The 27,026-nt window shown below is 51.6% G+C and overlaps 1 protein-coding gene across 1 annotated transcript in view; it reads left to right on the top strand.

The window, feature by feature from the left end:
• The first annotated feature begins 238 nt into the window (after positions 1 to 238).
• Positions 239 to 27,026, top strand: part of TMEM266 (transmembrane protein 266) — a 91,533-nt gene continuing 64,745 nt past the window's right edge. The window contains exons 1-4 of the mRNA XM_068537251.1: positions 239 to 276; positions 2,754 to 2,942; positions 19,425 to 19,579; positions 22,506 to 22,579. Coding sequence (XP_068393352.1) covers positions 239 to 276; positions 2,754 to 2,942; positions 19,425 to 19,579; positions 22,506 to 22,579 — 456 coding nt within the window. The remainder of the gene's footprint in view (positions 277 to 2,753; positions 2,943 to 19,424; positions 19,580 to 22,505; positions 22,580 to 27,026) is intronic.

Here is a 27,026-nt window from a genome sequence, read left to right as displayed (position 1 = left end):
TGGTAGGAATCTGTTCAGTATTACTTTGAAGGAAAGTCTATATGGAAGAAAGTTCTAAGGGCTTCCATTTTTAGATGCGCTTAGGAGGACTTTGGTTTGACATCTGAGTGTAATAAATTCCTACTATTCAATTATTTGTTTTCAGGGCACCACATTTGTATGCCTTATAGAACCCACGCTTGGACATGCTGACGTCAGGCTTCGAGACAGCTGAGCCCCACTAGACACCCAAAAACCCATGGCTCTGGTTGCATCTTTCAACATGACCAGTCCACAGTAAGTAGCCTTGGGATCTGCTCTCTGTGGATACTGAGTTGGCACATCAGGATTGGGTGTACAGCCAGTAGCTCCTTCCCCAGCCCTGTAGAGATGGAGGGGCTCTAGGTGGTTTTGTCCTTGAGCCTGACATTAAAATAATGTGTTAAAATCTACTTTTTCTCAGAGTTACCTTATTCACGTCATCTCATTTTTTAGTTCAAATAGGCAGAGGAATTCTGCAATCCAAAACTGGGAGTGTAATCCCATTGCTAATCCAGTGGGATTGCTAATATCAGATCGGCCGAAACAAGTCTCATGACTGAACACAGCATCAAGGGTGGGGAAATATACTCTTCCTTTTGATGGGAAGCTCCAAAGTCATGTGGCAAAGTGAGGGGTGCAGAACAGAGCCACTGATACGTGTTGTCCACCATACTGTTCTTCATATTCAAGACCAGGGAATAGTCCCAATACTCAGGCTATAACTGTGAGACCTTCATTCCCCCTAAAGGAGGCCTTGTCTCCTCCCGCTGAGATGATCCACGGCCAGAGGTGGTGCTGGACCACTATGACCATCGGCAAGAAGGGAACAGAGGGCAGGAAGGCAGGTGTAGCTTATTCCATGCTTCTCAGAGCCACATCCTGTTAGTTTCAGAAACTCACCCCAGCCCTCCATGAACATCTCGTTGATCAGAAAGCTCTACGTGTTCAGTTTGGCAGTCCATAGTTTCCAAAAGAACAAATTCGACCCAGCATCTGCTTTTTGGGAAACATCTGGAAGAGCCAGGATTCCCCCTATGAACACCCACACTTTTATTTCAATTGTTGAGAAACACAGAAGCTTCACATCCTGTGACTGTTCTGTCTGAAGATCTTGAGTCATTTTGTAAATGTCACACCATGATGAGTACTATTATCTGTGCTTGACAGGTAGCAAAGAGCTGAGGTTTAAATAAGGCCTACAAAAGAGAAGTGGGGCATTGGAAATTACTTGGTGAATTCAGGTAGTTTAGGCAGCCAACCTGTGGTGTTCAAAGAAAAATCCCACTTTTTCCTCAATTATCTGGGATGATTCAAGCAAAAGAGAAGTAGGCAGATTCAGTTCCACACTTTCTGGATAACTGCCACTGTGTATTATTGGTTAGCTTTCAATGGTGGTTGGAAAAGTTTAGAATGTAGAACTGTCCAGCCAAGTGTAGGAACTTATCACTCCAGAGCCCCTCCCACCTGCTCCATCTTTCTCACATCCATGTCAGATCACAGAGAAAGAGCAGAGCCTCTATTCCACCTCCTCATGCTTCAGCTGGAGAAACTGAGGCCCCAGAGGAGGTCCACGGAAGTCAGCATTGGAATCGGCACCAGAGCCCCAGAACAGTTTATCACAGGCTGGGCCGCATTACAACTGGCCTCTCAGTGTTCCCTCAAATATTTAATTTTTACTCCTCTCCACTGTTTGGCCAGAGGCACAAGACCCAGCCCCTCAGATTCTACAAGATGAAATAGGGTCAAGGATGTGTTGGGGGAACCAAAGATGGCAGCCCAGGAAGTTAAAGGAAGATGACCCAGCCCACCATCTCCTCACAGTGTAGCTGTTGGTGTTTGGGAAGAAGAGTTCTTAGTTACTGAACACACTGCAGGATGTGTAATGCCCCCTTTCTTATTTATGTCATTAGTGACCTCCTTTGGTAATGTGACAGTCACAAATGCCTCCACCAATTGTCAAATACCTCTGGTGGGTTGGGAGGTAGTCCTGCCTCTGGTTGAGATGCCCTGTAATGCCAATGGAGTTGTGGGTTACTGGCAGTGCCCTAGGTGAGCCTGATGGTAACCTAGTAGGAGACCCAAAACCCCTCAGACATTTGTTCAAGTGACCCCCATTTCCTACTGTCAACCTTATAAAGGGAGCTGTAGTAGGACCAGTTTAAGTAGGAAGGGAGTGGCACCCAGAACAGCTGGCTCCTCCTGTCCTCAGTGCCCCAAGGCTCACTTGGTCCCTGGAGGCCTCCAGGTCGTCTCCCCAAGCACCAGCAGTACATCCAGTTGTGAACAAACACCTCTCTTCTCTATTGTGGTACAGATGGTAGAAACATTCCCGAGGACCTTTACAAAGAAACACGGGAGACAATTTAAAAGAATGTATTACTCCAACATAAAGTCTAGTTACTGAGAAGCCTAAAAGTCTAAGTCCTGGCTTTGCTGGTTGGCAGAGTTTCCATCTAGGTCTTTACCTCCCTTTGATGAAGGACCCTGCCCCCCAAAGCTCATATTTTAAGATCTGAGCATGCTTCCACTTTTCCCCAGCTGGTGAGGGAGATGTGGCTGGTAGGGCCTCAGTCCAGTCCCTGGGTTGGCCAGCGGGGAAGAATGGTGACCTCGCACTTCCCCTGCCCTCCTCCAGCACAGATTCTGGTGCATTCTCCGTCTTTTCCTTGGGGAATGGAAAAATCATTTTGTTCTTGAGGGATGTCTCTGCCCTGTTGCCATCCCCAACTCAGGCCTGCCACAGAAGGAGGAACTTCCGAAGTTGAGATCATCTCCCAACAAGTAGACGAAGAAACCAAGAGCATTGCTCCCGCGCAGCTGGTGAACTTTGCCTATCGGGACTTGCCTCTGGCTGCGGTTGACCTCTCCACGGCGGGCTCGCAGCTCCTGTCAAATCTGGACGAAGATTACCAAAGAGAAGGGTAGGTGTTTGTACCGTTGAGTAGCTAAGACATCTCTTGCATAACTCCCTGGGTTTCCATGGGTACCTCCAGCGAGGCAGCCCAGAGATGAGAGATACTGAATAGTAAGAGACCAGAAGTTCACATCAGGCCACCCCAGCTCTTCTCCTCAGACATTGTTTCCTCAGAAAAAGGCTGTGGGCACAGAAAATACCTGTCACTGATAGACAACCTATTAAGCGACATTTGCTTGGAACTCAGGGAATTATAAAATTAAAGGCTGTCACACTCCATAATAGCCCATCCAACCCCCAATCTGGACACCTGGGAATCAAGAGACCAACAGGATTTAGTGTGACTCACCCAAGGTCTCAGCACCTATAAAGAATGGATTTAGAATGTACTTTCCTTTTATCAAGTCTTCTTTCACCAGGGACGAGATGGGGAAGAAAGCATGTGTGCAGTAACATGCTAAGGGCGGGAGGGAATTTAGCACCATTCAGCCGGGAGCTTTGCAGACCTTAAAAAGTTCTGCTGCTTTTTCCAGTGAGGACAAATAGAATATGCTGGCCCCTGATTCAAAGGAGTGGCCCCTACCTACCCCTACTTAACTGGTCAATCAGATTGGATGCCTTTGTTCAATCTGGACAGGGCAGACACAGCAGTGACACCCTCCATTCACGTGGGGGAATCTGCAGGCTGGACAAGGGCAGGAACAGGTCTTTGGGTCACAGGGCAGGTCAGACTTTCCCCAGCCCCACCCTGTTGCTCTTAGATATAGACTTTTAAACATTGGCCAGGAGCTTGGGAGCCAGTTCTGGGCTACTCTCCTTCCTCAGATGCCACCGCTAAATATTTTGGAACATGCTGACAGCTTTGAATATAAAAACGAAGGGTTGCCAGGTTATTTTAGAAGCAAATGAGAAGCCTTAGCTACAATTAAATTTGCAGAGCTTGGATTCCCTGTGAGTGTTTTTGAAGGGCCTCCCCGCCTTCCTAAGATAAATTGCCTAACAATTGTGAAACCATACACCTTTTGCAAAAACTTCACCCCAATGGCTTTCTCTGAAAATATAATTTTCTCCAAGTACTGTGCTTAGAGTCAGCAGGACATTGGAAACAAGGATAGGCAAACGGGTTGGAAATAGTTCAGGGTGGCCTGGTGGAGGGTGGCACCATTCTGAGCACGGGCAGCACCATCCGACCACAGGGCCAGCTTCTCCAGGTCTCCAGGTCCTTGGCTCCACCAGTGATGTCGGCGGTCAAGCCTTCCTTGAGCACCTGGCTACTGTGCCACCGCCCTCTGGAGGTCAAAATTGGTAGTGCAGCCTGGTGTCCTGCCCCATCCATTCTCATGGACTCATTTCCCGCCCCACCAGCGCCACCTTTTGGCTCTTTTCAAGCTTACAGTCGGAAGGCAAGGAAAGAAGCGGGAAGACCTTAGAGGATCTAGTTCCAGACCCTATCCACAACCTGCACCCTGTAGGCATACGCACCACGGGTAGTCCAGGCTTTGGGGGCACCACTCCTTAGCCTGAACTGGAGAAGGCAGAGTCCCTGCTTTGTCATTCCATTTGCTTCTGAATCAGGCCCCTGCAAGGTTTCTTCTGAGCAGGGAGAATACAAATGGGATGCCTGCAAGGCAGAGAGGCTCTTGATTTGGTTTGAGTCTCCAGGTGTGCCCTGGAAAGCTGCTCCTGCTGGGTAAATAGGAAGCAGCCGGGTGAAGGGATTTGCTTCGCTGCTGGAGTTCTCGGCAGCGGGCTCCATTGGCAGCCAGAGGGCTTCCTGGAGGAAGGAAGAGCAGGCACAGGACACAAGCCAGGTGACAAGGAAGCAGAACGAAAGCACACTGTGAAGGGGGGAAAAAGCCTCTCTTCACAAGCTTCTTGGCTCTTGCTGCATTTCCTGGGGTTTTCCCCAAATTTCCAACCTGGCCCTTTCTGAAATGATGCAAAACAACACGATTTACGGTTCTGGTAGGTCTTCAAAAAGCTTTGGTGCAAGTCTTGTCAAATACACCTCTTTCTACTAAGGGAAGTGTTATATATAGGAATGAATATTTTCTGTAGGAAATGAAGGGACCTCAGGGACCCCAGCAAGATAGTGCCCAGCCACCCCGCCATTCACTTCTTTTGAGCTCAGTGGTGTTTCAGTGCTTTTAAGTTTCCCAGAATCTGAGAATGTCAGAGCTGGAAAAAACCTTAGAAAGTATGTCTTCTAAATATTCTAATAGGATAGCAGAGTCCAGAGAGTGGAAGGAACTTGCCCAAGGTCACACAGTGACAGAGACAAAAATAGAGCCCTGGCTCCTGATCCAGGCTGGCACTACTGGGCTTCCATTTGTCACCTGTCCCTTTACAACATCACAGTTGTGACTATGGTTAGGATACATTGTACATGATACCACTGTTAGGCTATACCATCAAAGGCCCTTAACTTTTTGGCGTGCAGATGTGGGTAAACCCCTAGGCACAGGTGGAAGAGTTTCATCTGTCTCAATCTCCTTGACTCTCCTAATAGCCCTTTGTCCTTCTCGTGGACCTGCCTAGCAGAGCTTAAACTGCAGAGCTATCTGTTGTCTACCCTCTTTGCTTCTACACACAGACTGCTGAGGGCTCGGGTATGAAAGTCAGACAACTGTGCAGATTGGTGCTGTCTTAGTCTGGTGGGGCTGCCATAGCAAAGGACCACAGACTGGGTGGCTTAAACAACAGGTATTTATTTTCTCACAGTTCTGGAAGTGGGAAGTCCAAGATTGAAGTGCCAACAGAGTCAGTGGCTGGTGAGAGCTCTCTCTTTGGGCTGCAGACAGCTGCTTTCTCGCTGTGTTCTCACGTGGCCATTCCTCGTTGTGCGTGAGTGGAGAGAAAGAGTGAACTCTGGTCTCTTCCTCTTCTTATAAGGGCACTAATCCCATCATTAGTCATTAGGGGCCCCACCCTGACCTCATCTAAACCTAATTACCTCCCAGAAGCCCCACCTCCAAATACCATCACGTCAGCGTGGGGTGGATGCGGTGGGTAGGGCTTCAACATATGAATTGGAGGGTGGGGGGGAAGGACACAAACATTCAGTCTGTAAAAGCACCTCCCAGACTCAAGGCCTCCAGTCTCAACTTGCTTCTCAGTTTTGCCTGACAGTTCTCTGTGGTCCTGGTTAACTTTCACTCCTGGTCCCCAGGTAGCCATTTCAGATTGTTTCCATTTCCCCCAAGCCTTCTCTTGCCTCCAGCAGATGACCTCCTCTCCTCCTTCCCTAAGAAAGTAGAAGCAGTCACAGATGAGCTGCACCCCACCCCTCAGTCCCTCGCTTCCTCCCTTCTAGGGCCAACCTCACCTCTGAGTTCTGATTCCCCTCCTCTCACACCTTCTCATGAACTTTGCTGCATCAGCTGCATCCTCACACTGACTTATCACACACTCAGGTCTCTCACATCCCCCCTCGACTCCACGTCCCCATTAGCTGCCACTATCTCTCTCTTCCTCTTTGCAGCCAAACTTCTTAAAAGCCTCATCTGCACTAGCCATACCCCCTTTGCTCCCTCCCATTCATTCCTCAGCCTACTGCAGTCCAGCTTCAGCCCCATCCACACCGTGGAAGCTGCTCTCCTCAAGGTCATCAACGGCTTCCGTGTTGCTAGGGTCCTTACACTGTCCTCTGTCCAGCCTTTGAAAATGTCATCCACTCCCCGCCCCCCCCAACCCCCGCCCTTGAAACACAGTCTTGTGTGTCCGCTGCTCTATCACACTTTCTGGATTTTCTTCCTACCCCTCTGGCTGTCCATTCTAGGCCTTTTAAAACTTGTTCTTTCTCTGCTTTGTCCTTAGATGTTGGGGTTCTTCGTTTTCTGTCTTTGGCCATTTTAGCTCTACTAATTCTACCCACTGGGTAATTGTATCCACCCCCATAACCGAAATTCACATTCTTCAGCTTGTAACTTTCAAAGCCCAGTCTCTAGCACAACTGCTCTCTCTCTCTCTCTCTCAAACTCCTGGCTCACATCCAGCTACTTCCTGGACATCTCCACAGGATCCCAGACACACCTAGAATCCTAACAAATGTCTGTGGAATTATCCGTTCTTCTACCTCTGATTTGGCTGCATATTTGAGAAATGTTCTTGTCTCTACCCAAGTCATTGCTAAAAATAGCCTTTTTGGTGACAGCACTTAAATCCAGCCTGAGGAACCATTATCTGCCCAACCAGGACTTCTGGCCATCTCAAACCCAACAGGGCCCCAAACTGAACTGTCTTTTCCCAAAACATATTCTGTCTGGCCCCAGTCAGTGGATCTAGACTTACCTGGGTGGCCTCCCCAGCCTATTACCAGAGGGAGTCACATGAGCATTTTGGCTCATTTACAATGACCCTCAGCCTCCTTCCTGCCTCAACAGGAGCCAGTGGCTTCCAAGACACCAAAGATCCATGAAGCCAGTCGGTCAGGCATAGTCATCACAGGAACTTGCATCCTTCTTCCTCCCCTGCTCTGGCTCCCTCTCGTCCATGTCCACTGCCCATGAAGCCGCTGACACTGACAGTGTCCACTGTGGGAAAGCTAGTGCCCAGTTCAGGGCCTTTCAGAAACCACAAGCCCACAGGATGCCCATGCAAGGTGGGGAAGAAAAGCCTCCCCTCCCCCCAGACTCTGTACCAAGCTGTCAGTGAGCCCAGAAGTGGCTCTGCTTATGGCCACTGCTCTGGTCCTATTTGCTTCTGGCCTTCACTTCTCTACACCCAGGTCTCCAGTTCAATCCAAGGGGCTGCACTGGCACATCATGCCAGCTACACCATCACCATCGTCATCATCATCATCATCATCATCATCATCCTTTCCCTCCTTGCATCTTCCCCCCAGCCATGCGCCTCCTCCTTCAATAGTGATAAAACACAGATCTCCATGAATGTCTGCAGATGTGAACAGACACTCAGAGGAGGGGGAAGGGGAACAGAGGAGGTTCTTGGGCACGTCTGAGCCCCAGCTGAGCCAGCCACAATGCCCCACTGCATTGGTACCCTGAGAGACCAGCTTAATTCCTTCTCCTTCATCCTCATGTTCTGTCATCTCCAAGTCCTGTACCTTTCTACTGCCCTAATATCTCTTCACTGCATCATCCTTCTCACAAAGGATTGGTAACCCTATCAGCCAGGTGCTTTGGACTGCATACCACAGGAAGCCTATCTCAAACTCAAACAATGAGGGTTTTCATCAGCCCATGGCCCATGGAGCCCAGAGCTAGGGCAGCTTTGAGGTTGGTCCAGACCCTCAGCAGTAGCAACAAGGACCAGATTCCTTCTGTCTGTCCACTCTGCTGTCAACAGTGTTAGCTTCATCCTGATGTTGTAAGGTTCCCCTTATTTTTTGAGAGGGCTGCCCTTGGTAATCTGGCCACATCCTTCTTCATACATGTCTGGCAAGAGAGAATGGCTACCCATCATTCTCTTTTAAGAGCAGCAAAGAACTTTCCCAGAATCCTTTAGTTGCTCTCTCCTCATGTCCCATTGGCTAGAATTGGGTCACATGGTAAGGGGTATGGGAATCAGGGCCACCCCTTGAACTGTGTCATTTCCCAAAACACACTGCTGTTACCCAGTGGGTCAAGGGTGGGATGGATATTGGAGAATTGCCCGCAATACACCACAGTCTCTAAGAAAGCCAAGCCTCCATTCATAGCTTTTGATCCAGAATTAGAACTTCCCTTTTTCCTTTCTAGTCATTGTTCTGTTTGGAAAAGATCTAGAAGCATGTCTGCCTTCTCAGACTGTTTCTTCAGTAACTTGGTTGGCTCGATTATTTTGCTCAGATACAGTTTGAATTGTGTCCACTATCCCAGGGGACAACGCTTGGTGTTTCCATGTAACCAGAGCCCCTTCTGCCTGGTTGCCTTTGGACATCACCCCATTCAACTGTGGGAAAGTGAGACACAGAACTGCTTCTCAGTGAACCAACTGTCCACCTTTGGAAGAGGGACACTGGGTTTGCAGGAGGCTAACTCCTGGCACAGACTGGGAGTTCTACTTTTTCTCAACCAGCTACAGTACACTGAATGCCTGGTTGGTTTGCAGGGTCTGGGCTAGACAAGAGGCCACAGCAGACAGAAAGTTCAGAGAAGCGCAGAACCTCCACCCTCGGGAAGCTCACAGCTGATAGGAAAAATGATGGTGACAGTATATGTGTGAGGAAGGCGGCGAAGGCAAGGGTCATCGCCCCCTTTTATAGAGGAGACTCTGTGGGCCACATCGAGAGATAGTGCTCCCCATCTTTTTAGTGGAAAGAGGGTGCAGAGAGGGTCATGGAAGAGTAGGTAGGATAGTCTTTGTCAAAATATAAAAACAAAGTAAGAAATGAAGGATATTCAGCCTTTTGTAGTTATTTATATTTTAGGGTTCTAAGAGGTCTGACCTGATTGGTCAGGGCCAGACCCCCAGATGGGAGAAGCTTGGAGGAAGGCTGGGGTAGACAGAAAGGGATGTTATTGCTTGGAGATGATGCCAATGGCACATTTCTGCTGGAACTTGACAGTCAGCGGAAGAAAACCTAATGGTTTTGAGATGTCAGGCTAGGATAAGACGACAGGGTCCAATATAGCAACATCTTTAAATAAAGACTGAAATAATTTTAGATATGCCAGCAAACAAAGGCTGGAGGCAAAGAGGGAGGAGGGGAGGTACCCCCTGAGCCATGACCCCAAATTCCCTTCTCTTTTCCCATACTGTCCAGTCCAAGGACCACCCCCTCCAGAAAGTCTTCTGTCCCCCACCCCACCCAGCCAAGCCAGAGCCTCACCTTGGTGCACCCATAGCCCTTGACCTTCTTCTATCTCAGCACTTGTGACACTGAGCTCTACTCTGTTCTCAAGTCTGCCTCTGGTACTGGACCAAGTGCTCCCTCAGGGTAGAGATCAGATCCTTTGAGCCTGGAACATGAGGGGTATTGATTAAATGAAGGAATGACTTGAGCGAGTGAGTGGATGAGTGAGTCTGTGTTAAGATAAGGATTAGAAGAGAAGGGGAAGGCCACTTCCATTGGGGGAGAGTTGGGGGCTGGCCCTAGACCTGTGTGGTGTCCAGGAAGAACCACAGGAAGGGACCAGGCTTCTCACTCCCCACAACTCAAGGCCATGGTCTGTGGCTGGCCCACCTTTGAGCATCCCTGCTAATTCCACACCCCCTCCACAAAGTCATCCTAAAAGAAAGAAATCAGATTTGCCTCAGAACATGCCCACTTCACTTAGTACAATCTTAGCATCCTTTTAGAAGAAGGGAAGGCTTTTTGGGGTTCAGGGTTAAAAGGCAGTTCCATCCCTGCCATGACCTTGCAAATGCAAAGTCCAGAAGTTCTGCATCATGTGGCTTGTGAAGTCTTTGAGTCATTTTTCCCTCAAGGAAGAAAAAAGTTAAAAAGAGCTTCCTTATTCCATTTGCTAGATGCCAAGGAGATTTTTCTATAATAAAACTCTGCCTCTTCCTCTGGCATACCAGCTGCCCCTGGACCCAAGCTGACCCTGTCACCCACGACTCTTTATATTTTTCATAGGCTCAGGCGTCCATGAGGGTTCTTAATGTCCCAACCAGGAAATAAAGGTTTGATTCAGATCAAAAAGTATTTTCTGGTAAGCACAGGTGAGCCTATTTCCTGTAGTCCAAGAACTGCAAAGATTTTATATTGATTAAGAAGGCAGTAAGTTCTCAGATATATTATTTCTCAGCAAAATAAACCTCTTGCCCCCACCTACTCACAGGGCAGGGTGTACAGCCTCTGGAGAGCACTAGGTGGCGGCAGAGCACCTCTGACCACCTTCGCGTGGGCGCGTGAGCGCTGCATGGAATGGGGTGGAGGACTTGAAGCCAAGGCCAGGTCCCCCAAGGAAAGTGAACTGACTTTATGGGATTTGGGGGTCTCCAGTCATCTGCAGAGGCCCTTGAGATCTGAACTTTAGCCAAAGAGAAGAAGAGGGAGCTGGCCATCCCGGGATTTGCCAAGCCACAGCTCAGAACCAGAGAGAGCTGGACAGAGAAGTGGGCGTGGGGTGTGCCTGAAAGCCATAGCCCACTGATTCCCACCAGGGTAGGAAGCTGACCTCATTCGGGCAGCCCTGCCCACAAAGCAGAGCACGAAGGAGACTCTCAGACTTCTGGCCAGTTCCCAGAATTGAGGACTCAAGGTGGGAGAGGGTCTTGTGGCCCCTTGGTCCAGCAGGGCCCCACTCCCTCCCCTGAGTAGGCTTGAACCCCATGGAAGCCCTTCAGAGATGTGTGGGCAATGCCCTGGGTTCCCCCAAGTAGGGGCAGCCAGTCGATGGTGCGTGTTAGCCATTGTGTTCCCAGAGTGGGGTTGGTGGCTCGCCAAGCGGGGTGACAGCTCCTGGGCTGGGCTCTTGCCACCACACCCTGCTGTCTTTCCCAGTGCTTGCGTTTCCCAGGATGCAAGAAATCTGAGATTCTGGAACAAGAACATGTCAGACTCCCGTGACCCCAGCTGCACACGGCCCTCCTCCCTCCCTCCGCTCCAAGGCAGTGGGGCTAACCTTTAGCTCTGATTGCAGAACGGAAGCTGCTCGCTCGTATGGGAACTTCAATTTCTTCAGTTCCCCCAAGGGCTGGGAGAGTCACCTCTGACCTCCAACCTGAGAGTCCTCGTGACTGCAGTGCGTTGTGTGCTCGCATTTCTGGGTGTTTTGTGCTGCTGTGGCTTGCCTCTTGGAATTGGGTACAGGAACAAAGGGGATGCTTGACAGTGCTTTTCCCGCTCTTCTGGTTCTCCCTGTGAGAGTGAGAAAGAAGTACAAGGGTGTCCCTGTGGGTGTTGGGTTGATGGTTCTCATGGGTGGATATTTCTCTCTTTGAAGAAGTTCTGCACATGTGAGCTCATTTCCCTCTCCTGCTTTTCCCTCTCCCTTTATGTGTTTAGCTTTTCAGGGTAGTCTAGGGCAAAGAGCTCATTGCATAGTCTGAATTCACTTATAAGGCTGCAGGCTCCATGCGGAAGAAGGCCCCTAGCACCCTCCTGTGCTTAGCACCCAGTACAGTGCCTGGCACTTAGTGGGCATGTAATGACTATGTGCAGAATGGAATGGATGTTGAAACTGCCCATATTTAGATGATTAATCCCTTTTCTAATGCTCACATGCCTAAATCATCATAGTAGATATGAATGGTAGCTGTGTAGTAAGCATTATGTTATGGGCTTTACATATGTTATTTTTAATATTTTAGAACAACAATCCTGCAGTAAGATACTACTTATTCCCATTTGGGAGCTTAGGAAACTGGGGATCAAAGATCGCACTCAGAGTTCAGGCAGTGGTGGGGCTACAGTTACCACCAAAACCTAGACAGATGGAAAAGTCTGGCTTTCCCTATTGTTTGTCAACAGAGAAAAAAATAGAAGGAATTGTCTTTTAAAACTACTAGATGAGTTAACATTTGTAAAGTGCTCGGAATAGCATACATACATAGTAAGTGCCTTTTAAGTGTTTGTTAAATCAATAAAAATAAAACCCAGGTCAGTGCCAGAAGTTGGATTTAAGTCAGCTTCGTGGCTTTCTCTGACAGTATTTTAATCCTCTGGAATAAATACAGTAAAGAAAAATAAAGTGGGGCCACAGGATGTTCTGCTGACAAAAACACCACCACGTCTGTGGCCTCCAGGCTGCATGTGTTCAGCGTCACAGAATTGGAGCATCTCAGGGCCTGGAGGGGTCTCAACTGCCACAGTCCCGGGGTTTGAACTCGGATCCCAGGTGTCCTTGGAAGACCTATCAGTGAGAATCAAGGGGTCCATGCACCCCTTGGAATGTTATGCACAGTGTTGTAGTTTTGTGCACTGTTCAGGGATGGGGCCACGGGTTTCATGCCCTGGAGAGCTCTGCAACACAGAAGGGTTCTGAGGCTCTGGTCTAGCAGTGCCTCCCAAGGTCAGAGTTAAGGCAGGTTGGGGAGGCTCAGTGCCCCAGACTTGATTAAGGCTTCAACTACACCCCCTTTCTTTGGGGACTTGATGGATGGAAATCTCCATTGAGTAGGACTGGCAGGCCATCTGGTCTGGCCACCTACTGGGAAATAAGCTCTTCTGTGATCTTCCATCTCCTCCAGGGACACCATGACTGTCCACTGCCTGTGGGCTTTGCAGGCAACTTGGGGGTCTCCACAGTCCCCATACCTCGCCACCGCCCCTTCCCCCCATCGTGCATCCTCCCAGCCACACCAGCCTGGCAGCCACACTGTGGATTGCCAGGGTGGGAGAAGCCAGATCCCCCCCAGGAGCAAACACAGCCCCTGCCATCCTGGCACTGCACAGAGCCATTCTGCTCTGCCTTTCAGAACGGGGCTGTTTCAGTGCCAGGCTTGGGAACGCTGCCTGATGAAGCAGTGACCTGGAGCTGCCTCCTTCTGGGCCACTCTCGTGGCTTGACCTCATATAAAGGATTCATCAGAAACTTGCCAGAGTTCATTTTAATATTCTAAAAGTTATCCTCTCGAACTTTTATGAAGACACCTAAGTATATAAAGCAGAAGCAGTAAGGGTACTCAGCCTCTCCTCCCGCTCCAGGGTTTCTCTGAGGCCTCAGGAGTGACTGGTGCACCCTCACAGTAGAACAGTCACCTGCCTGCCAGGAGATGCCATCTGGTTGTTGGTATTTACAGACCTTGGCAACCTAAGCCGGCCTCCTGGAGCTGTCCCCTCGCTGCCACTGCACCAAGATAGGAAATTGAGAGACGCCTGCCCTCTGGTGGTGGTCCTGGGGGTAGCACCACCCTGAGAACCAGCTCTAGGGCTTTGATGGGCTGAATGCTCAAGAGATGGAGGAAAGTATCTTCTCTAATTAAAGAGTCAATGCTGATTTCCCTTTTGGCCCATTAAACTCTTTGAGTCATTATTTAATCACTCAGGGATTTTTTTTTTTTTTTTTTTTAGTAGAGGGAAGGATTATTTACTTATTTATTTATTTATGGCTGTGTTGGGTCTTCGTTTCGTGCGAGGGCTTTCTCTAGTTGCGCCAAGCGGGGGCCACTCTTCATCGCGGTGCGCGGACCTTTCACTATCTCGGCCTCTCTTGTTGCGGAGCACAGGCTCCAGACGCGCAGGCTCAGTAGTTGTGGCTCACGGGCCCAGTTGCTCCGCGGCATGTGGGATCTTCCCAGACCAGGGCTTGAACCCGTATCCCCTGCATTAGCAGGCAGATTCTCAACCACTGTGCCACCAGGGAAGCCCACTCAGGGATATTTTGAAGCTGGAAAGATTGTATTTTTCTGCTAAAACCCAGTCTCCTAGGAATATCTGAGTCATTTGAATTTCAGAGGGAATTTTATTAGTAGCTGGGATTTCCGAACACTGGGGCAGCTAGAAACTCTGCTGCTTCAGCCCAGCCTCTGTTCTGGAGTCTTGGGGTCCATGGTCCTGCTCTTCAAGGAGCTGGAAGCCCAGAGCCTGCTTGGACTCCGGCTTCAGCCTCAGGTCTGGGCTAAGAAACCCTCGATGCCCCCAAACACATACACTCAGTCTCAGTGAGTGTCAGTGCTGCCCTCTGCTCCCCAGGGGGCCTGCCTGCTTCACCATTTCCTCAGTGTTGGGCCCTGCACCCCGGCCCCAAGGGCTGGCTGGGGACCTGCTTGCCTTCCCTGCCTCATCTCTCCTGCACCCAGACTCCCTTTGCCACGCCCTTCCCACCTCCTGAGCTACCCGTTACCTCTTGTTAAATCCAAAGCAGTGGTTGTCACCCAAATCACCCAGGATCTCACTGAGATGCAGTCACTCATTCAGAGGGTGTGGGAAGGCCCAAGAGCCCGCATTTCTAACAAGCTCCCAGGTGATGCTGATGCTGTTGGCCCACGGAGCCCACTGAGCACCAAGGACCAAGGACAGTGGTTCTCAATCTCAGCTGCACATTGGAATCACCTAAGGAGATCAACACATACTAAGGCCTGGGTCCCGCCCCATAGTTTGTGGTTTGCGTGGTCTGGTGTGTGTGGCCCAGGCACTGGGATTTTTTAAAGCGCTTTTAGTGGTCCTCGGATCAGCCAGGGTTGAGCGCCACTGACCTGGATACAGATTGCAGCCTCCCTGCCGCCACTCCTCAGCAGCTACTGTATCCCTGGACACCATCCTTTCTTGGATAGGTAGTCTCCTTCCATCTGCTTCAGTTGAGTCCTCCCCTGTGTGTATTGTCCTGGGGTTCACATAGAGTGTATGCAAGTAGCACCCCTTGAACTTGTGCACAAAGGGGGTTTCAGGAAGTCACCCCCAGACGGGCATGGTTGAGGGGCTTGTAGTGGAAGGCAGAGCAGAGGTGGGGGGAACCACTGGGCTGGTGCAGGAGCGGAAGCACAGGACCAGGGCAGTGAGCATGGGCTCCACTTTGCGGCTGCCTTGGGGTTTTTTGGGAACTGCGTTGGTTGCCCCAAGGGCTGTGGGAACACCTGCAACACCTGCGCGGGGTGGGGTGAGGTCAGCTGCCCCCAGCCCTGAAGGGGAAGCCCTTCCGGGTGAGGCCTACCCTGACTACCTAGTTTAAAATGTCACCCTTCATGCCCCCCTTTCCTCCCACAGTACCCACCACCCTGTAGGACACCATCTCATTTCCTAATTCACTATGTTTATTGTTTGACTCTCACCCACTGGAATGTCAGCTGCCCGAGAGCCGTGGCCTGTGTTGATCACGGTGCCTGCCTAGCACATGGGGTGTCTGGCATTCACTTGACTTCCAGACCTTCCCCTGCCTGGTTTCTGAGTCCTACCACCTTCCTGGCCCCTCCCTGGCTGCTTCCCGAGGCCGAGGAGTGCCGTGGTATCAGGGCCAGGCTCGCAGTGCCAACTTTGGACTACAGGTCCCCACTTTGCACCGCCCACTTCCCAGTAACCAAACCTGGGTCTGCTTAGGAAGTTTTTCTGATCAAACAAGAAAATAAAAAGCAACATCTTTTTTTTCTTTTTTTTGGCTGCGCCTTGCAGCACGCGGGATCTTAGTTCCCCAACCAGGGATCGAACCCGTGCCCCCTGCATTGGGAGCGTGAAGTCTTAGCCACTGGACCGCCAGGGAAGTCCCAAAAGCAACATCTTAACACTTGAAGCAGCAACATAAAATGACTTTTCGTTCCCGTGGAGAGGCAGGTCAAGTGTGGAGTCTCCTTTTTAGAGGGAAAGCCTGCCATGTGAAGAAACAAATGGTTTGTTTCATCCCTTTCTCCCTGTGGGACCTTCCTCTCAGGGTAGAAGGCCCGGTCTCTGAGGGGCGCACCCCACGCTTCTGGGCTGCACAAGGCACAGATGAGAACGGGTGTCCCGCTCCTCAGGCTGGACGTGCAGGCGAGTCTTCCTCTGGCTGCTCAGCATGGCACCAGCCAAGGCAGACGGCTTTGGCAGCTGCCCTTTTCATTTATCACTGCGGAGGGTGCTTGCCTCAGATTTCAGGTGGCAGTGAAATGGCATCAGTGTAGGGGCCACAGACGATTGGACTGGGTTTTAGAGAGGATGTGGAATTGGAGCTGGGTCTCCTCTGGGAACCGGGGAGGAGGGCAGGAGGGTAGGAGGCCGCAGGAAACTTCCAGAGGGAGTGCCGAGGCAGCTGGAGGCTGGGCGAGAACTGGGGTGAGAGGTGCGAAAGATTAAAATAGGGCCAGCGGAAGGGGCGGGAATGTCACACTATGGGAAAAGGAGGGGTGACACTCTCGGGATGGATCAGGAGGAGAGGAGGTCAGCCAAGTAATGATGGCCAAAGGTACCTTACAATTCAAAGGGTCTTTCATAGGCAAAAGCATACACAGCTGATAGCACCTGTGGGTGGAGCCTCCAGGATTCTCTGTGCCTCGACCAGGTAGGGGGCGGCTGTCCCTGACCACTCTGGTCCTTCCTTCCTGGCCTCCTGGACAGACACGCTCAGCCCTCCCACCGGTGTCCTTCACGTGGCCTTTCCTTTCCTGACACTGTCTTCTCACCTGTATCCCAGGGATCCCATGCATTCCTCTGACCAAATCCCAGCCACCCTCACCAGGCCCCCTCAAGACCCCTCTGCTCTGAATTTAGGGCTGTCAGTTTAGCAAATAAGAATAGAGGACACCCATTTAAATTTGCGTTTCAGATAAACAGTGAATAAATTTTTTAGTGTAAGTATATCCTATACAACGTTTGGGACATACTTATACTAGAAAATCGTTGATTGATTGTTTATCTGAGATATAACTGCTTGTCCTGTATTTTCTCTGACAACCCTACTGAGCTCCACATGGTGTCAGTTTGGGGTTTACCCTGTAGCCTGTCACTTGTGAGTGGCCCTCGTGAACCTGCAGGAAGGTGGAGAGAAGTGGTTCCGCAGGGGACTTTGAAACCCATCTGCAGCGGGTGAAGCAGGCCTTCATCGATGGCCTTCGGTCTGGCCTCCGCTCACCTTTGTCCCCCAGTCTTCCGCTTGTCCTCAGTGAGAACCCTCTCTTCTGCCTGGCAGCTCTCCTCGCTTCTCGCCCCACGCTTTTGGCCGTGGGCGAGGGTGTCCCATCAATCATCCTCTGCTTGTCCAAAAATGCTTTCCTCCTCTTCCCCCATCACCTGAAAGCCAAATTTCCTTGAAGAGCCATGAGCTTTGTCCCACTTTCCAACAGCTGGGGCCTCCTTCAAGCTTTCCCTTGATGGTCTGTGAGGAAGAAATCTCCCTGAAGCACCTACATTATTCCTTCGGGGAGAAGGGAGCACCTCAAGGCAGAGCTCCCCTTTCCAGAGACACCCTCGGGATCTTCAGGGATGGGTACTGGCTGCTTTGCAGCAGGCTCCAGCCAATTGCTCCCTCTGGACAGGAAGGACAGTGGGTGACGGCCGAATCTTTGGGCCATCAGATAATTTATCATCATCATCACCATCACCACCACCATCACCATCACCATCAGCTACATGGTGCTTTACAGGTCAGATACATTTTCTCATTTAACTTTCAATAACCCTGGAGGCTAAGAAGTTTTACAGATGGGGAGGCTGAAGTCCAGAGTGCCTTTGACATGGTCCCGGGAGGCCGAAGGCCAAGCCAGAAGTGAGGACTCCCCAGCCAGTGCTGTCTCTGGTGTTCTGGGGCACCTAATTCTTCCTCATCAAGGCAGGCAGGCGGGTCCAGCTTGTAAATAACCCACCAAGGCAGTGAGGTTTGACTTCACCATCCCCATGCCCCCTTAGAGGCACCCCCTTTTCACCAGGATCTTGTGTTCCTGAAGGGAGGGGATCAAATGCCCTAAGGGGCCCACCAGCTCTGAGAGATTCTGTGCCTTCTCTCCACTTCCAAACCTACTCAGGAAAGATTTCATCGTCAGTGGCCTCATGTCTATGTATGAACGCTCACGATCATCTAGTCAGAGGTTTCCCAAAAGACGGTCCGTAGAACACTAGTCCCTCCAGGTGCTACATGACAAAAGGGTGCGTGGGCCAGTGAGTTTGGGAAGAACTGATACTGTAATCCCTTTTGGAGCACAATGATGCATGATAGCATATTAATGGCACTAAAATGTCCTGCAGAGAAAAATATCCACTTAACTGTTTTTTAATAATTTTTTTAAAATTTTATTTATTTTATTTATTTATTTTTGCCTGCACTGGGTCTTCGTTGCTGTGTGTGGGCTTTCTCTAGTTGTGGCGAGTGGGGGCTACTCTTCATTGTGGTGCACGGGTTTCTCATTGCGGTGGCTTCTCTTGTTGTGGAGCATGGGCTCTAGGCACATGGGCTTCAGTAGTTGTGGCTTGCGGGCTCAGTAGTTGTGGCTCGTGGGCTCTAGAGCGCAGGCTCAGTAGTTGTGGCACACGGGCTTAGTTGCTCTGCGGCATGGGGGATCTTCCTGGACCAGGGCTCGAACCCGTGTCCCCTGCATTGGCAGGCGGATTCTTAACTACTGCGCCACCAGGGAAGCCCTATCCACTTAACTTTGACCCAAATTTTCTAAAACTTATCCAACCCTAGAAACTTTTTATTGAGTAATAATCATTAACATTCTGTGGAACTAGCATTCCTTACAATCTACTTTGAGAAACAGGGATCAGTTCAAATCTTTCCTTGTATAGCTGAAAAAACAGAAAATTCACTTATGAATTCATTGAGCATTTATTAGAGGTGGGCTGAGGGTATCCTAAATGCAGAGCCTGTGCTAGGTTCTGAGACCTATGCGGAAGTATAATATAGTAAGTGTAATAATAATAATAATAATTCATGCAGCACTTACCACATAGCCAGGCTCTCCACTAACCTTTGCGGTCTTCCATCTTTACAAGAAGCCTATGAGATGTGGTTTTGTACCCATTTTAAAGATGAGGAGACTGAAGCACAGGGAGATGCTGTGAGCTGCCTGGGTCAGCCTGTAGACCGAGCTCCATCTCTTAATGAGATGTTTCTGGTCTTCGTCATTCTACCCAGTGGCCCCTTGAAGAAGGCTGTGTTTCATCAGGAAGCACAGAGCCGGGGAGGTGTTGAGAGCAAGGCTGTGGTGGGGACCTCACCCCTTCTCAGTGCCTCCTCCCCCACTTTTGTCTCCGCAGGTCTACCTGGCTGAAGCCGTGCTGTGGGAAGAGAGCAGCCGTGTGGCAGGTATTTTTGCTCAGTGCAAGTGTCAACAGTTTCCTGGTAGCCTGTGTAATATTGGTGGTGATTCTCCTGACTCTGGAACTTCTAATAGATATAAAGCTTCTCCAGTGTGAGTAGCAAGAGAGATACATATGTAAATACATATGATGTCAATATTCCATGTGCATCCATCAGGGGTCCCCAACTAGCAGTGTGATCTGCCCCCCGCCTGACGGCACTGCCCACCCCTGGCCCCATGGCTCATGGGAATGACCACTGGGAGGAAAGCATCTGGCAGCTTCTCTCCCTGCCACCCCCAGCATCGCTTTGCCCCCCTCCGCCCAATGTGGCCTCTTCACTCCCCTTCCCCAGCATTCCATGATCAGAAACTGATGAGATCCAAAATGTTGGGGACCCCTGTGTGCACCTTTTTTTTTATTGTTCCCATTTGGAATTTTCCAGGTTGGAATTTGCTGTAGCTTAAAGAGAGTTCCCATGTGTGGAGGCGTCTCACCTTGTAGTAACTAATAATGACAGCAGCCACAATGACGCTATGATTCCTTGTATTTTTATCCGTCTGTAAGTTGGCAGTGTTATTTATCTATAACGTGATCATTTTGAAAGCACTTCTCCATGTATCTGACCCTAGTAGCAACCCTGTGAGACAGGCAAGACTGGTATTATCCCTTTTTATGGATTTGGAAATTAAGCTTGGGAGAAGTTAGACTTTTCCTAGGTGAGAGGTATTAGAGCTGGGACTTCAAACCATCAGGCCAGTTTTCTTTCCCAACCTGGTCCTCTTGGTGTTCGTCCTAGTTTCATGTTCGTGGGAGCCTGATGCACATGGCAGCAGATAGCTTGTCTGCCACCTCTTCTGTCCTTCTAGGTGTCCCTTGGCAGCACGTCTGTCAGAGCGGAGGGCCCTCTTCCTGCCTCCCACCCTGTAGACCCCTGTTTGGTGCACCAGCAGGGGGCCAAGGGTCTTGACTCTTGGCTTTGGATGAGTGAGTGGTTTCTGGTAGAGCTCCTGGTTCCCCAGAGGTCCCCTAAGTCAGAAGACGGCTCATTCAAGTGCAAATTAAAAAAGAAATGAAATTGTTGGCCCCTGAGAGATTTCCTTTCCTGCCATTGGCAAAATCCAGGACTGTACATCCGGCCACCCCCAGACCCATTCAGTCATCTTAGACTTGTATTCTCAAATGCCCCCAGACCCTTTACTGGAGTCTCTGTATTCAGGGTCCGTCAAAGCTCCTTCCAAGTCCTATTAGCCTTCCCTACTCTCTGAGAGAGGATGGCGGAGAGCGCGGAATTGCTTTTGTCTGATAAGCCTCGTTAGCTTTTGTACAGCTGGTGGCCCCTTGGTTCCAATCAAAGTATCTTCCAGCAGAAAGTGACTAGCACTGATTTTACACTCAACCTGTCTTCAATTAAACCATGTTGTATACTTTCCCTCCCACTCATCGGTATGTCTGCTTTTTATGAGGTCTGACCATAACAGAGTCATTCTTTCCTTATTGTGGGTTATACTTGGGGCTCTTGGCCGCTCAGGCATTGAGTAGAACTGAGAACACGGCCGACGCTGGAATTTTGCTTAAAACTAAGCATCCAGGAGATTGATTTTGGTGGGAGATCCACTAACAGCTCATAAAAGGCATCTTAAATTCCATAAAATGCACAATCAGAGATTTATTGCTCTTCTAAAGCAAACCATAAAAAAAGGCACAGGAATTCATTTGAGAAATAATGGGGAGAGATTTTATGCTTCCAGAATCATCTGGAGGTCTTTTCAGAGTCGCACAGGCCTCAGCCTCCTGGTTCCCACTCGTATTCATGTGACCCAGGACGGAAAGAATCCACAGTGTGGCAGGACTTGCCTTCTGAGGCTCGTATTGGTCCAAAGCCAGAAACCCCAAAGTCTCCCACTTGGAACCTGTCTTTGAAGCCTCCTTCCCCCAGGACACGCTCCAGGACCTTGTTTCCACCCACCCCCAGGGCTTGCTGATCTCAGAGCTTTGGGGGAGGCTGTGGGTTCCTCTCTTTCGGCCAGCCCACCCCACTGATGGCTTCGGGCATCTTTCCTTGTCCCCCAGGGGATCTGAGCTGCGTGCTGACCAGAGCCCAGTAGGGAAGTGTGCTCCCAGCTGCATTCCTGCACCTTGTTTTGGTCCTGCCCCACTGTCCGGGGATGTTCTACCAGTATCTCTTTTAGGCTGGCCCTCTGGGGGGGGCATCCCCTCCCACCCACTCTCCATCAGAGCCCACCTGACCTTGTCCTGGGCCCCAGCACCCTACTTTTGGCCTTACTCCCTGATAAACTATGCTCTGCTACAGCTCAGAGGCTGGTCACGGCCCCTGTATTGTGAAAGGGCCTGCCAGAGGTGCTGCCTTAATGCCAAGGATTGCCGGGTGGAAGGTGGGGTGGGAGCTTTCAGTGGCTGATAGCTCTCCCCGCTCATACTCTGGCGTCCGGAGGCGTGGCAGCCCCCAGCTGCTCACTCTGCCACTTTCAGGAGGCTGACACCACTGGTGTCCTCTTCCAGTCCCGGCTCCTGCCTTCTCCCCCAGAACACCCTGGCTGACACCGCCGTCTCAGCCACTCAGAATTTTCAGAATGAGAAGTCAGAGTAAGCTTGCCTTAAGCCCCACTCACAGTGCACGGTGCTTTGGGGGTGAATTGTGGGGATTTCTGGAAGCTCATCTAGATCTGACAGAAGCTGCCCACCCAGGTCTGAGATGTCTTCTTGCTCCCTCTGGAAGGCTCCCCTGGAAGGCTTCTTTCTGGGCACGAAGCCCACGGCGGCTGATGGGACTGAGCTGGAACTCTGAGAGGCACCCGTTGGATGGAGGGAAGAGCAGCATTACGGGCCCGCCAACCTCCCACCACCTCCATCACAGACACCCCTTAAAGCTGCCTGATGTTCTCTGGCCGGACTGCTTCCAGATCTAAATACTCATGCTCTGGGCTCCTGGAGGCCTGCCTCCACGCTGTGAGGCCCCCTCTACTGATGCACCTAATTCCTTGCTCCTAAAATTAGCCCCTGTTATTGTGCTTGCAGTTTCCAGTGCATTCCAGTTTGCTGGCGTGATACACTGGATCAGTCTGGTCATTCTCTCAGTGTTCTTCTCAGAGGTAGGTCGAGACTTGGGCCCTGTGACCATCTCTTTGGGGCAACTCCTGGCCCGGGGAGACCAAGCTTTATTCTCTAAACACTTTCTAATGACAGACCCTCTGCCAGACCTTGAGGCTGCAAAGAGGGAGACGCAATACAGGGAGCTGAGTTCTGTGCTGGGCCTCAGCGGGTGACCCAGATGGTGAGCAGGTGTCGTCCAGGTGAGGGTAGATGGTGACATCTGTGAAGGTGAGACTGAGTGAGACATAGTTGAAGGAGAGCAAATAGCTCGTGTGACTGGTAAGGAGCAGGCGGAGGCCGGGCTGAAACCCAGGGGTCCTGGAGGTGGGGAGACTGATTAGGACGCTGTGGCCATGGTCCTGGGTACATAGGTGACTTGCCCCTCGGGGCCGAGGCCCAGGGGGCAGAGAGGGCGGAGTCATAGGGCCAGGCAGTGGACTTGACCCAGTGCTTCAGGGGGTACAGGGTCTGGCTAGACTGAGCTGTGCCCCCTCTGTGGGAACAAAGGGGCACGTGTCTGGGATCAGGGAACATGGATGCCCTTCGCCGTTGCTAGAACCAGCTGATGAAGCCCAAGTCCGTATCTCTGTGTGTGAGGTAAGAGGGAAAAAGCACCTGGAAGCTCGTGGGCCCTGGGTTTTGGTGGGAGCTGATAGCCCTGAGTGGGTCTGAAATGTATGGGAACAGTTCCCCCACCTTGACATGGGGGTGAGTGACGCATCCTCTGAGCAGCTCCCAGCCTCTCACAGTGACCCCCTGGCCTGTGTTTCAGGGGCATTGACTTGGGGCTGCTCCTGGCAGGGTCTTCAGGGGAAGCCGAGAAGACTGGGCTTCATCCTATGCGCAGTGGCGGGTCTTTGAAGGACTGGAGAGTTTTGTGTGGAAATCCTGTTCCTCCTAACAGAAGACAGTCCCAAGTCAGCTGGCCACTGGCCCACTCCCTGTGTGTGCCCTCAGCCCCACGACCACAGGTCCAAATTAGCCCATGCAGAGCCCCAGTGGGGCCTTTCAGCATGGTCAGCAAGCGTGGGCAGAAAGAAAGGAATACGATACAGAGCCTTCTGGGGAGGTGTGTACGCCTGCACGTGTGCGCATGCGCACACACACGCGCGCGCGCACACACACACACACACACACACACGCAGCTTACACCAGCAAGGGTGATGCTATCTCAGAGGCAGAGGGGGCTCTGAGTCTCAGAGGCAGAGGGGGCTCTGAGTCCCAGAGCCCAGCAGGGCCTTGAAGGAGGAAGGATGCTCCGGGAGAGCAATGATGTGGGTGGAGGTACAGAGGAAAAGAGTTTTTTGTACCGTGATCAGGGAGCCCAAGGAGTTAAGCACCCCAGGGTCCTCCTGGGTCGGCTCTGACCCCATCTAATGGCACGCACTTTCTCTCTCAGACTCAGGGGAGGCCTGGGCCTCAGACCTTGAATCCAGAATCCTGAGTCTGGGTGTGGGGTGTGGTGGGGCTGGGCAACAGGCATTCCAAGCATGAAACATTCTTTCCCAGGCCTCGGCTCCCGGCTCCCGCAGCCCACGGGGTTGGCAGGCGAGGACTCCAACACTGCCCTTCCTGGGAAGCGTCCCTTACAGCTTGCCGAGGTCATTGCCCTGGAGGTGCCTCAGACCCCCGAATAGTGCCTGCTCCCCAGCCTGCTGCCCCTTGGAGGGTCCTGCCCTCCTGGCCCCCATTGTCTCTGCTCACTGGGATTCCCTCCCATGCACACATGGGCCGTGGCCAGATGTCTCCTTGATGCAGACCTTGGAAAATGTGCCATGTGTCTGTGACTGCCAACAAAAATGTTTAATCAGTTGCTGCGGTTCTTCCATCTATCCCTCTGCTTTGGTTTTATTGGCTTTGCAGAATTTATTACCCAGCGTTAATTTGGCATTCCCTTCCTGTCACTGCCGGAGACGAGCCACCTGAAACAGACAAGCGCCAGTGCAGAGGAATCTCGGCCTCAGACCCCCCCCCCGCCCCCACCCCATGCCACGGAAGAGGCTGGGCTTCCCACAGCCTCAGCGGGGAGAGCTGGGGGCTGGCTGAGGATGACTGTGACCTTGGACCTTGTTAGAGATGGTGAGGGTGGGGGTGGAGCTGTAAGGTGGGAGTAACAGAGGAGTAACAGGGGAGTAACAGGGGGTAACAGGAGTAACAGAGGGGTAACAGAGGAGTAACAGAGAGGTAACAGAGGCGTAACAGGAAAGTAATCAGGGAGACCTGCCTCCCCCAGTACACCCAGCCCAGCGTGAGCGAAGGGGCTGGTACCCAGTGATCTCGTGAGGAGGCAGCCCAGCTAGCAAGCCTGGGTTTCCACAGAGCTCCCAGGAGAACCTAGCATCCGAAGAGGTTAGAACAGTCCCATAGAGGCCCCCTACCCTGCTCCCTGGAGGGCTGGAAATGTGCGAAGGTGTCTGTGCTTCTCACAATGACTCCCCCTTTCTAGTGGGAAGGGCCAGGGCAGCCAAACATCCCTCAGCCACGGAGCAGGCCTGCATATTTGCCTGCTGAAAATGCCAGCAAGTGTCCCTTTAAAACCACATGGACGAGGACGGCAGCCCAGGGTCACATAGCCAGTTCCCACCAAAAGCGGGCCCAGGGCTCTGGACTGTTTGTCTGGTCTGTCACCACTGCATCCTCTCCATGGCCCTAGTGCCGGCAGGTGGGGAGCAGACCAAGAATCTGGGGGAAGGGCCTGGGCCAGCAACTGAGAAAGAAAAGCCCAGCCCTGAAATACCTCTGACCACAAACCCAGCACAACTGGCACGCCGCCTCACCTAGGGAGAAGCGAATGCCACCCCTTCGGGGCTGGCCCTTCTTCCTCTGGGAAATGGCTGCAGGCCAAGGGTGGGGGTCAGTCTGAACCAGCTGACTTAACATGGGTGTGGTGTCACAGGCAATTCCAAGAAAGTCCAACCCAAAGGATTCCTGATGCCAGGCAGCCTTTCACCTTGTGCTGAGTGATATTCCACCCCTGGTCTCAACTGAGCTTTAGGACAGCGCCTGAATTGGGCGGGACACTTTGTGAGTTAGGAAACTGAGGCCTAGGAGGAGCAGAAGCCTGCCAGGCCTGCAGGCGGGACAGATGCAGGCCTCGGGGCGGGTGTGCAGTGGGCCAGCCCATCCTTGCCCATCTCAGAGCTCTGAGGGCTGCTCCAGGACAGATGCCCCAGAGGACAGAGCTAGGCCCACAGAAGAGAAGGGCAGGGCTGGGTTGGGCTCAGTTTGAGGACATCTACTCAAATAGGCCGAGCTATTCACCAGTGAGGCAGGTGCTTTTCCAAGTGGTGAGAGCAGGCGCCCCACACACAGTCAGGCCGTGTGGGAGCCCTACAGGGGCCTGAGGTGAAAATGGGTGCCTGGGAGGCTTCTGAGTCCTGCTGTGCTAGGTCAGGCAGGGTCATCCCACTTCCATGGGGCCCTGCAACACCGAGACCGGGCAAAGCCTTCGGAATCCAGATGGAGAATTGTGCTAACGGTGTTTCCAAAGTCCCGCCCTGCCCTTGGCTGAGACCAGGCCCAGCAGCCACTTGCCACCAGGGAGGCCAGCAACTTCTCTTCCTGAGACCGCATGAGGCCTTGGGGCCCGGCCAGGCTGGGCCACCCTGCAGCAGGGCCTTTGTACAGGTCATGGGGTGTCGGCCCCATCCCCTAATTGGGGTGGAGATGCAGAGGGGCCCTGCTCTTCCTGGGAGAGGAGAAAGCCAACCCACGGCTGGCCTTCTAGACAGGAGCCTCAAGGCAGTGGCAGCAGCTGCTGCACCCTCCTCCTCCCCCTCCTCCTATTTATTATTATCAGGATTCTACTGAGGTGAAATTTACATAACAAAACATTTTAAAGGTTCAGTGGCATTTAGCACACACACAGTGTTGTGTGACCATCACCCCTTCCTAGTTCCAAAGCATTTTCATCACCCCCGAAGGAGACCCTGTCCCCAGTTAAGTGGCCACTCCCCCAAGCCCCCTTTTCCCCAGCCACTGCCAACCACTAATCTGCTTTCTGTTTCTATGAACTTAACTATTCTGGATATTTCATATAAGCGGAATTGTATGATGTATGACCTTTTGTGTCTGGCACTTTCACGCAGCATGTTTTCAAGTTCATCCACGTCGTAGCATGCATCAGTGCCTTGTTCCTTTCTATGTCTCGATACTATTCCACTGTATGGATAGACCACATTTTGTGTATCCACCTGTCAGTTGATCAAGGTTTCTTTTAACATCAGCTATTAGGGCCACCTCCTTCTCCCCAGCACTGCCTCTTAAAGTTGTCCTGGGCTGCGCTGGGTCTCGAGGGAGTCTGGCCTGCTGGGTTACCTGGGCTGTGTGCCAAGCGAGGGCCATTGCCAAACTAAACTGAGCCCGGGCCTCATCTTTGCACATCAGCACCCAAGATTCTGGATCTGTGAGGGGTCCCTCTCCTGCCTGCTCCCTCCTCCCAGGGGG

This window comes from Eschrichtius robustus, chromosome 1 (assembly GCF_028021215.1).
Source record: "Eschrichtius robustus isolate mEscRob2 chromosome 1, mEscRob2.pri, whole genome shotgun sequence".
Classification (NCBI taxonomy): Eukaryota; Metazoa; Chordata; class Mammalia; order Artiodactyla; family Eschrichtiidae; genus Eschrichtius; species Eschrichtius robustus.
The sequence above is the reverse complement of the archived record's forward strand: the minus strand, read 5'-3'. Positions and strand labels throughout refer to the sequence as shown.